Raw genomic sequence first — 12,150 nt, 5'->3', positions numbered from 1 at the left:
GCAAATGCACTAACTAGTGTGTCAACCAGGAAGTAGGTTGGACCGTCCTACCTTGTCAAAAGAGGACATAACAGGGATGTGGGAGACGGGGGGAAGTCCAGACTGATTCAGCACACAAGAGAAAAAACAAGGATAAAAAGGTTATTGTCTCTTTAAAGGTGGAACATTGGAAGTTGTGTACACGTCATTACAGGAAGACAGTGAGACAAACATTTGTTCGGCAGAATCTCTGGTTCCATTCTCTCACTGTATTAAAAAAATTCAGCATAATTAAATGATCAATGTTAATGTCTGTCCTCCAGTATCGATGAAACACATCCAGTGTGTGGTGCCAGAGTGACACCAAACACAATCCAGATATGTTTCCTCTCTCCTTATTGACACAAGGCTCCACTGACAACCAAAGATTCTCTCCACCAGCCTTTGAAAAACAAAACCAGAATATACTGAAATTACACAGCAAGGGTTAATGTTCAGGTGAAGACCCTTCATCGGGACACAAGTTCCTCTAATGAATGGTCTCCATCCAAAACGTTGAACCCTCTTCTTTTTCCAGATGCTCGTGGACTTGCTGCATTTCTGGCATTTTCTTGTTTTGATTTTAGATTTCTAGTATTTGAATCGCAGTACTTGGATTCCAACCACTGGAGGCCAAATTTTTTGGGAGATCTGTAAGTTTAGAGTCACTTTGTTTCCTCCAATCTACAAACACTCATCCTATGTGGAGTCCAGTTGCACACCTATTCAAATGAGAGGAGTTTGCCACAAACCACAACCAGTGCTTAAAATAAGGTAAATCATAAGTTACAGCTGTTGGTTATAAGTTTGAGCATTGGCACATGGTTTTTTAACTCTTAATTTCTGTCTTTGTGTGAATTTTGTCTCAAGTCACAGATGTCAATGTTGGAGGAACACTCTTTTCTACTTTGGTACCCCTGGTCTGGTTGGGCATTCCCAGGGTTGGATTGCACGAGTTGCAAGCAGAGCAAAGCTCCTTTTCCACTGCTCCATTGAACACTCCCAGATCAGCTACAGCGTTGGTAAAATGCAGGGTAACGTTCCAGCTACTCTGCGCACACCATGCATCTTAATCTCAACCTCAGCAAAACAACCCTCTTACCACCCCAGCATGGAATTTCCAATTCCTATCAGCCTCTTGAGGAAGATCACCAACTTAAAGCCAATTCTGTGCCCAACTATGGGCAGTTTTGCGCTGTGAATTCACATCACTGGGCAGTGGCTTGACGACAAGAACACATTCCATTTAAAACTTTTAGGGTCAATTTTTATTCCCTGTTCATGGGCTGGAAAAATGGGCGGAGATCCCATAAGCCGTAATTTTGTGTCAGACACGTATTTCTCACTGGGACAGATACAGGGTGCTCTCACTGAAGTGGGGGGGGGGGCAAAATTACCCCCATTGTGCTTAATTCATGGTGCCATCCATTTCTATGTTGTGACATGCACATGCTTCAAATTCCACATCCACCTCTGGGTGGGGACAGGGCCAGAACAGAGACTGATGGAGACTCCCTAATACAAGAGGGCCTTTCCCAATCTCTGCATAGGTAGAGGAACTGAATGCTGCTTCAGCAAAAAAAAACACACTGCTCCTGTGAACTTCAACAGCCTGCAATCATAGCAACAGATGTAGGCTATTCAGCCCCTCGAGCCTGTTCCGCCATTCATGTAGCTTAACTCCAACCACCCGCCTTGGTTCCCTAACCCTTAATACCATTGCCTAACAAAAATCTAGCGATCTCAGTTTTGAACTTTTCAATTGATACCCAGCCTCAACAGCTTTTTGGAGAAGAGTGTCCCAGATTTCCACTACCATCACCAGCAGGATTTACACAGTCAGCTTAAGAATCGTTAATGCCTTTAATTTTTAAAGGTTTCTGAGATGCTGGGACCGTGTAAATGTCACACCAAGGACAGCAACCGACCAAGGGTAAATAATGTAGGTTGTAAGGTTAGATTTTTCAAAGGCTCGTGTTCTGTAGGTCGAGCGTCTGAGAGGCTGCGTTTCCTTTTTTGTACATAAACAGCATTCATCTCGTAAATAAATAAATAATCAGAGCACCACTGAGGTAATACTGAACGATGGCTGATCTTATTGGGCACGAGTCTCCCTTCAGAAGCACTAAAACTCGAACAACGTTTACACCATCTGTAATGTGCTGAGCAATCTATCATTTACCGTTCAGGATCCGGATGGTAGGACATGACAGGGACGTGTCTGCTGAAAGAATTCTGGTTTCTTAGGCAACATGGTAAGCAATAGGGTTCTGGGTGTGAAACGCCGAGGAGCATTGAGAAAGCAATTTTTTTTTCCCTCTGTTGGAAATTTTTCCTGAATGAGGATTTATTTGGGTCGACTGCTACTGCTCCCTCCCCCACTTGCACAGTGGTTCCAAACCCAGCGTCTGCTAAAGCACGACCCCTCCCATGGTGTAAATGTCACAGATTATACAGTGGGTACTCACCGCAGCGTAAAGCAGCACCATCTCGTGAGATAGGCTTGATGTTGCAAATTAATTTGGAAGCAGGACACTATAACCTGGCACCTCCCCCCACCCACCCCCCCGCCCCCCCCCCGCCAGTCAACAAGCCTGCAGCTTCACAGTTGCTATAACAATGTTGGCTTGGTTACGTGCATGGTTTATGCAAAATAAACAGACAAGCCATGGCCAAAAATGCGTACACCCTGCATCATAAAGGGAAACTCTCCACTGAAATCAGAGCAGCAGATTCAAACTCCAGGTCCTAGTTTAAAGTAAGACGGAATCAGGATACATAAGGAAGGTGAAATTAAGGGGACTGATTTTCTGCAGGGATTCTCCCAATCACCTTCCGTTACTCTGGCGGAAACGCTGAATTCTGGATGGGCTCATTTGGTTTTAATGGAATGATCAGACTGAATGTCCCAGAGCTGAAAGAGTTCAATGGTCCCTCCTCCATTTGGCACTGCCCTCATTTGAAATCAAATAGGTTACTTGAAAGGGAAGAGCTGGGGACTGAAACAGAAAGGAAAAACAGAAAGGCCACCTCACAGAGAGAGATCACCTCACAGAGAGAGAGAGACCACCTCACAGAGAGAGAGAGAGACCACCTCACAGAGAGAGAGACCACCTCACAGAGAGAGACCACTGCACAGAGGGAGAGACCACCTCACAGAGAGAGAGACCACCTCACAGAGAGGGACCACCTCACAGAGAGAGAGAGACCACCTCACAGAGAGAGAGACCACCTCACAGAGAGACCACCTTACAGAGAGGGACCACCTCAGAGAGAGAGAGACCACCTCACAGAGAGAGAGACCACCTCACAGAGAGAGAGACCACCTCACAGAGAGAGAGACCACCTCACAGAGAGAGACCACTGCACAGAGGGAGAGACCACCTCACAGAGAGAGAGACCACCTCACAGAGAGAGAGACCACCTCACAGAGAGGGACCACCTCACAGAGAGAGAGAGACCACCTCACAGAGAGAGAGACCACCTCACAGAGAGAGAGACCACCTTACAGAGAGGGACCACCTCAGAGAGAGAGAGACCACCTCACAGAGAGAGAGACCACCTCACAGAGAGAGAGACCACCTCACAGAGAGAGAGACCACCTCACAGAGAGTGACCACTGCACAGAGGGAGAGACCACCTCATAGAGAGACCACCTCACAGAGAGAGACCGCCTCAGAGAGAGAGAGACCACCTCACAGAGAGTGACCACTGCACAGAGGGAGAGACCGCCTCATAGAGAGACCACCTCACAGAGAGAGACCGCCTCACAGAGAGAGAGAGACCACCTCACAGAGAGAGAGAGACCACCTCACAGAGAGAGAGAGACCACCTCACAGAGAGAGACCGCCTCACAGAGAGAGAGAGCCACCTCTCAGAGAGAGAGAGACCACTGCACAGAGGGAGAGACCACCTCACAGAGAGAGAGAGAGACCACCTCACAGAGAGAGAGAGAGACCACCTCACAGAGAGGCCATCTCACAGAGAGAGCAACCACCTCATAGAGGGAGAGGCCACCTCATAGAGAGACAAACTCACAGAGAGAGGCCACCTCAATGAGAGAGGCCACTTCATAGTGAGAGACCACCTCACAGAGAGAGAGACCGTCTCATAGAGAGATCACCTCACAGATAGGCCATCTCAGAGAGACTGCCTGCAGAGAAACGGCATGTTATAGTAAGGGCACGTTACAGAGAGGGCAGGCTATAAGGAGAACACATCACAGAGAGACCACCACGCAGAAGAGAAAGCATGCTAGAAAGGGCATTTTTTAGAAAGGTGACCGTATAAAGATGGCACTTTATTACAGAGCATTTAACAGAGAAAAGAGTTCGCAGAGAAACTGTTATGATAGGACAGCAAATGTTGTGACATGGTTAGCAGTCAGGATTTGTGTTACCATGCATGGCACAGGAGTGGGCACTGGCTCTGGCTGCAGCAGGATGTCTGACGGGGCTCTGATCGTGTAACGGGGACGTTGTTGAAGACCTTTCTGTCCAGGGAGACACCTTGACTGGAATCTTTGTCAAATGGCGCCGCAGTTGGGTTTTGCATTGCTGTTAGCAGCAATAGTGATTGGCTGGTTATTCCACTCGTGTTCACTGACCTCTGTCTACGAGCACGAGTTTGGAAAACATACACCAACGCTTAATGAGCAATCATGAAGGCCGCATAACGTGTGGTGGATGGTGCATGTGCGTCACAGTGCCCGCCATCTTAACATGGCCAGTGTCCTTGCTATTGGAGATCACTGTCCTGAAGTTGTAAATGTTTTCATAAATCACTATTAAAGATTTGAATGGGTATCATACCAGATATGAACTATCTTTCACGTTCCAATGGAGTTGACACCGCAATGGAGAACAGCTGGCATGGTGAGAGACATTGGTTCATGGTGGCCTCACCATGAACCATTTTCAGAGATTTGTGCATCAATATAGATTGCACTTCAAGTGAATATTTCCATCTACCTTACCAAACGTGTAATGAGCAGTCGTGGGATATGGCTTGTTACTAGGTGGCAATTACTGCAAGTTATCAGGTCAGCCCCTGGTAATATTGTTATTTGCACTGTTGCCCCCCTCAGTCTCTGGAGTACGTTAGCTAATGTTCCTATCTGGTACACACTCAACTTTAAATGATTTCATAGATTCCTCACAATTTACTACTTAAGGACAGTGACTTATTGCACTAACCATAACATGGCAGCCATGTGACTTTGGTGAGACCGCCATATCTTGACCTGCCAGCCAATAGTAGAAGATCCATGTGATCCATCACGGAAGTGGAGTGAACTCAGAATGGATGGAACTGCAACGATTCTTACTGGAAATCCTCCAAACCAGGAGTGGATTAGGGACCATTGGATTATATACAGGCCTGAATTCCCATAATCCCCAGCACAGAGCATGCTCAATGGTGAGGACGTGACAGATTAAGTACAGCTAGATAGTTCCTGTTAGTTTCCATTCTCTTTGTGGATACTTTCCGATATTGGATTATTGACGTCAACCCCAATGTCGGTTGACCCTTAAAAGTATATTATTTACAAAACCTTGCCCGAAGCTTAAGGAACCACATTCCTTTCATTTGGTCACGCCCATTCTTCGAGTTGATGGAGACAATTTCACGTGGTTAGCATGTCGGGACATTATTTTGGCCTTGAGATGCAGTCTGCAAGCGGGAATCTGTCAGCCCAGCCAATCTTGGCTTTCCACAGGGACAATGCCTGGACTTAAGTTGGGCACAAAACTGGAAAGGAAAAGACACAAGTCAAAGCATAATGGAGCTATGAAGGGCAGGCATCACATGGCTTATGAACAAGAAGCTAACACACCAAACCTGAGACTACCCTGTCAAACTGTCTATAGCATCTTCCCAGAACTATCCCAGAAGGACACAAGATCCTAGCTGTTCATTAGACATTAATATCAGCTTTCAGCTATTGCCCTTGTACTCATTATTCAGCCTAGGGGGAGTTTGTGGCCCACCTCCCTTTCAGTTGTCAACCTTGGAAGAATTGCTGCTCTCGTGGGATGTTGGGATTCAGTGCTGTTATCTGCCTTGGCTCAGCGGTAGCACTCTCAGATCTGAGTCAGAAGCTCATGGGTTCAAGCCCCGCTCCAGAGATTTGAGTACATAATCTAGACTGACACTTCAGGTCAGTACTGAGGGAATGCTGTACTGTCGGAGGTGTTGCCTTTTCAGATGAGATGATAAACTGAGGCCCCACCTGCTCTCTCATAATAGATCCTATAGTGCTATTTAAAGAAGAGCAGGGGAGGTGTCCTGTCCAACAGTTATACACCAACCAACACCACTAAAACAGATTATCAGGTCCTTTGTTTCCTTGCTGTTTGTAGGAAACTTGCTTCACGCAAATTGGCTGCAATCTTTCCCTTCATTACAACAGTGACTATACCTGAAAAGTACTTCATTGGCTGTGAAGTGCTTTGGGAGATCCTGAGGTTGTGCAAGGCACTACATAAATGCAAGCTCTTTCTTTATTTACTCTCCAGCAAAAGCAGACAAGAGACTGTTATCAGGAGGTAGGTCATCACACCTTTTACAGAACAAGTGATAGGACAATGTTCTTTTCTCCTCCTGTGGCAGATGTCCACAGGAGCAGGATTGAAATCAGGAAGTGACTGTGTGGGGAATCACCCTGTGTTATTACAACATCCTGACAGTGGCTGGTTTTGCAGCCCTTAAGGAAAAGTTACTGAGTAGCTCTGGACTACTGCAGGTGACTCCAGCAAAAATACTCCACAAAGCTTATTTTTGCTCTTTCTCAGTCTCAGTGCAGTGTTTTTATACCTTCCAGACTCCAGTTCCGTTCATGCTCTGAGTAATTGCTCAACAAGTTACAGAAAAAAAATCAATTTTCAATAATCATCCATCACATGAATGAGGATCAGAGAGAGTCCCTCACCTCTCCTGAACTCACTGAAGACAATACTGATCGATAGATGTCATATGGCCAATAACAGGGAAAAAATAATCAAACCTGAACAGTACAGTCCACACAGCTACATCAACCCCTGCTGTTTTAACCACGCATGTGACGGCAATGCTTTGGTAACCCTATGTGCTGCACCACCAGCTGGCAAGACATTGGTCAACACCAACAATCCTTCACACACCGAGTTCCCCATCCCACAAAGCCCAGAACCAAGGCCAGGCTTCCCAGAGGGATGGAAATCGGCAAAAAGGCATCCCAGGCTGCTTTTGTGCACTTTGTGGTGGCCAGGTTCAGAATAGCATTGGGGGAGGAGGCCTAATTGGGAATGAATGATGCAGGATATGGGGAAGAAGCAAGAGAGATCAAAGGGAGAAGGTTCATTTTATATATATAAATAGTTTTTTACCTTTTAAAATGTAGTCAGTCAGTAAAACTGGAACCTTCTCACTGTCCTCCTTCATCGCCAGGAGAACTAAGGGAAGATAATCCTTTGATTAGCGACTTCAAACACTGAACTTTCTGGTACATGTCCACCATCTTTATTCTGTTCCCTGGTTGCTAAGGGGTCCATTTTTAAATTCTCTGTTCCCCGCCACTGCTGAAGGATCTGACTCAAGCCGTGAGAATTACCCCTCCTTCAGTGCCACATCTAACCGGCCATTCTTCTGATGACCGCGGACAGTGAGTGAAGACAGCCTAGTTTACTGTGGTGGGAGGGGGGAAATACGGGTGAGCAAGATCCCGCCCTCTCCTGACAGCCACGTGCAATCTCGCCAGCAGGAGTTATTGGATAGTAATCAGGGCCAAGCGTCCCCTCTCAAATCCAATTGTAGGGGCCCCACTGTTGCTCTGGCTGAAGTCAAGTAACTCAGTGCAGAATGTGGGAATTTAATGAGAGACCCTGTCAGGATTTGAAAAAGCAGAATGATAAATAGATTCTCAGGGGGCAATTTTAACCTAATCCGCCCGTCGGGAAACTGATGGGATTGGGTGCAATGCTGGTTTTACACTTTGCCCGATTTTACTCTCCACTGAAATCAAAGGAGAGTAATATTTGGGGCGAGTGTAAAATCAGCCTTCCACCCGATCCAGTGGGTTTCCCGCCCGGTGAGTTAGGTTCAAATTATGCCCTCAGCTCGTGACTTTGGATTGAATTTTTTGCACTCATCAAGATGAGGGAAAGTTAGTGCTCGGGAAATATATAGTCTCACTTTTTGCCCTTTGTCAACATCAACCACTCTCAGGTCAGGTTTGGCATAGTTTGATGCAGAGTACAGCTCCCTCTATTCTGTCCCAACAATCTGTCTCAGTGCCAACCTCAGAAGAGCATCATTACTGCACTAGTACCACACTTCCAAAGTAACCATTCTTGTGGCCCCTCTGACTGACCTCACCAATCTGTGCCAAACCTTCACCAGTTTTGTGCTGTCGACCTCAACTTGTAAGGGCCACACAGGCTCATTTCATGTGTGGTCCTTACAGCTGGCGGGAGAGAAAGTCAATTTTCATCCCATTGGCCCGTGCTGGATTCTAATTCAGTCCCTAGAGTTGAACGATCAATGTCTGACTCATGGCATCATCCAGTCCCAATAAAATACAACTCTTAACGATGCCACAAGAAAGAAAATTCATAATGCAAAACACAAATAATAAAAGATAATTACTAATCATTTGTACCCTAATCTTTAAAGTGGCCAATTAACGAGAGTGTTTGGCTGGGAGCAGACAGTAGGAGGAACCTCATCATTAAGCCCAGTCAGTGTGTACTGTTCCCAGCCAGCTAACAGCATTGTCTCCCTCGTGCCAACTGAACGTAAGGTAGTGACTAGACAAAGACATAAGCTGTATGAATTAAATCAATGAGATTGTAAACCAAGGTCTGGAGGTAAGATGCCAACACTTCCAGTCAGGATTAAGGAACCCAAAAGAAGTGTTTTTGAAAACTATTGGAATGGTTGATGTCACTTAGTGACTTGTTACTGTTTATTGACCTGAATGAAATCAGCTTTTAGCCAACAGTTCGGGGAGAATTACCCTGGTCACTGCACAAGGACACTGCAGATGTGTTTATAAAGATTTTGGTCGATATTTCCAACAAAATCGTAAAGATTTTCCTTTGAGCGTCTTTAAGATGTTGCTGCACAGTGTTGTGTAATTCTTCCCCAGTATGTCAGGAAAATTGATTGTTAAATATCTTCAAAATCGTCAACAAGATGGCTTTTGATTGTAAAAGGAAAGAATCAGTCTTTTGGTTGGGTCGCTAATGCATTCTCAGTATAAACAGATATGGGATGTACATCGGGGAGCAGCCAATTGTGGGAAATAAGCCATCAAGTGATGCAAGGACAGGAGGAACATTGACCATTGGACAAGTGAGCACATTCGGCAATCCATCATTATTCCAGCTACGTGTATGAGTCTTACTCTGCGTGTCCTGGTGTGTTTCTTTGAATGTATACATGCTGCCCATTACTGTGACTAGTCTATTGTGCAGAATTGAGATCAATGGTCTGTTGAAGGTCAGCCTCATTAATCACTCAGTAAGGGATTATGGAACTTACTGTTCACATCACAGAACAAGAAGTGGAAGGGGTGACATGGTGAAGCTCATGATGTGGAGATGCCGGTGATGGACTGGGGTTGACAATTGTAAACAATTTTACAACACCAAGTTATAGTCCAGCAATTTTATTTTAAATTCACAAGCTTTCGGAGAAAATCTCCGAAAGCTTGTGAATTTAAAATAAAATTGCTGGACTATAACTTGGTGTTGTAAAATTGTTTACAATGGTGAAGCTCAGTATTGCAGCACTGATGCTCAGAGCCTTCGAGCGAGATTCAATCCCTGATCTCACTTCCCAATCCAGCCCTACAACCCTCCGAGATCTCTGCATTTCTCCAATTCTGGCCTCTTGTGCATCCCCGATTTCCTTCGCGCCACCATTTGCGGCCGTGCCTTCAGCTGCCGAGACCCTTAGCTCTGGAATTCCCTCCCTAAACCTCGCCACCTCTCTCTCCTCCTTAAAATCTACCACTTTTACCAAGCTTCTGGTCACCTAATATCTCCTTATGTGGCTCAGTGTCAAATTTTGTCTGATAACACTCCTGTGAAGCACCTAGGGACATTTTACTACATTAAAGGCGCGATATAAATGCAAGTTGTTGTTGTTGAGTTGCTGAAAGAAGGCTGTAATATTACCTAAATCGGGGAGGTAGAAAATCAGAGGGGACAGTCACATCTGCTAGGCTCTAGGGTCACTTGCCTGTCAGCTAGTTAGAGGGGGCACCAGCAACAGGTTGACTATCAACAGCAGAGGCGATTAGGCCATGTGAAGGAACAATTCACAAAGAAAGGAAATTACAGTACAAAATATTTAAAAAGAGAATGGAAGGAGAAACATCAAGGGAGATAAACAATGGAGAGAAAAGTAAGACAGTGAGAGGCCTGAAGAAAAGATCGGTCCATGTGGGAGAGGAATGAGCCAAGAACGAGACAGCGAACAAGCAGCAAGAGTGTGAGTAACTTGTCAATCAAGGCCAATGATGAACATATGTTTTGTGTGTAACAGATGGATAACACTGCATATCCTAAAGGCAAGACATTTTGTTAAGTGTTACCTTCATATAAACAAAAAGTGGAGCTGAATTTCAGAGAAATCCATGATCCAGGGTCTACAATCTGGTGTCGTAATGCCTGTCCATGGAAAATCAGGAGATGGAGAGATACTTCTACCAGATTATTCAATCTCTCTGGTGGTAACTGACTGTTGGGTTACATGATGAGTTACTTTTACCACTGGATAGAATCTAATGATTGACTATGGGGTCTATTGACACAGTGGGTTGGTGCAATAACCTCTCACCTCCGGGTCTTGGGTTCAAATGATGACAGTATAGGTGCCCAACTGAAATGTTGGCCAATCTGAAGCAAGTTGCCACTGAGCATCAGAGAGATGACTATGTGAAATGGAAATGTCACGCTGTTGATGCAGTGGGTTCACTTTCAACTGGATTAAGGCAGATTGTTAATGCAGAGCTTTACTCCACAATCCAACCTTTGCAAGACCGTAACTCACAACCTCAAAAACCCACTATGCACCAGCCTCACCAAAGAAACCTTTCAGGGAAAACTGAAGCTGGTGGGGATTTTTTTAGTACTCACTTGTGGTCAGTATTTGAAGATCTTCCACTGTTGGAGGTGTGCCCTTCTTCTCATAAGGAATGACTGTGGTTAGGTACTAGATACAAGGAAAGGCACACTGTTAGTTCAGCAAAAGAGTTTTTAGTGCTTGTCCTCCATCCAAACTGATGCTGAGATGCTCTTTTCCAGCCCTCAACCCCTCATTACTGAAACACCCAAAAGTGATAGAAAAAGGGGGTCTCAGACTAGTAATGGCCACAGTGCCTATAGAGTGCAAAGTTCAAATATATACCATTTCAGATTTCTTTCAAACACAATGAAAATTCAATCTTCACTTTCTGTACTGATCAAGTTGTGTGTTTGTCAATTAGGATTTCCACATGCTTTGTATTAAGACATAGCTCCTTTAAAACCCAATATTGAATGTAATACATTTAGACTCTATTGAATTATATACTGCAAGAGTCATACAGACAGGCTAGCAAAATGGTTATGTGTCATCACTTGTTCTACATTCTGCTGTAGGAAGTGTTGCTTCCAGCAGCGTTTCGCTTTATCAATTTGAGTGTAAGAATTAACACATATTCCCTTAACACTACTGAGTGCTTTAGCAATGTTGCAACTGAACAACCAGTTAGAACCAGTAAGTCAGCCTGCAAAGTGGAGTTTGAAATCTGACAGCGAGCTGCCGACCGCTGCTGTTTTTAGCCATGATAAATCTAGTTGTATTCCTTTCTCATCCAATGCTGGTTCACTATAGAGCTGTCAACTTTGGTTGGACGTATTCCTGGAGGTTTCATCACGTGACCTCCCACCTCCAACTGCCCCACCCACTCAACCAGCCCTTCTGCCCCATCTCCAACATTTTTAATAACTAATAAACAAAAGTGTTCAAAGAAAATCAAAAATAAACACACAATTTTTTTTTCAATGCTCTTATGATTTTTCTCCTGGGTGTTGCTCGCAGCAGTGTCCAGGAGATCTTTAATCTTTAATTCCTGGAGACTCCAGGAGGGTTGGCAACCCCAGC

General features: G+C 45.0%; 1 protein-coding gene across 1 annotated transcript in view; it reads right to left on the bottom strand.

Moving 5' to 3' along the window:
* Nucleotides 1–2,562: 2,562 nt before the first annotated feature.
* fez1 (fasciculation and elongation protein zeta 1 (zygin I)) overlaps nt 2,563–12,150 on the bottom strand; it is a 60,906-nt gene continuing 51,318 nt past the window's right edge. The window contains exons 7-9 of the mRNA XM_067971068.1: nt 11,142–11,217; nt 7,386–7,451; nt 2,563–5,769 (exon numbers count right to left, since the gene is read on the bottom strand). Coding sequence (XP_067827169.1) covers nt 5,753–5,769; nt 7,386–7,451; nt 11,142–11,217 — 159 coding nt within the window. The 3' untranslated portion in view covers nt 2,563–5,752. The remainder of the gene's footprint in view (nt 5,770–7,385; nt 7,452–11,141; nt 11,218–12,150) is intronic.

The sequence above is a fragment of the Heptranchias perlo genome, chromosome 33 (genome assembly GCF_035084215.1).
Source record: "Heptranchias perlo isolate sHepPer1 chromosome 33, sHepPer1.hap1, whole genome shotgun sequence".
NCBI lineage: Eukaryota > Metazoa > Chordata > Chondrichthyes > Hexanchiformes > Hexanchidae > Heptranchias > Heptranchias perlo.
The sequence above is the reverse complement of the archived record's forward strand: the minus strand, read 5'-3'. Positions and strand labels throughout refer to the sequence as shown.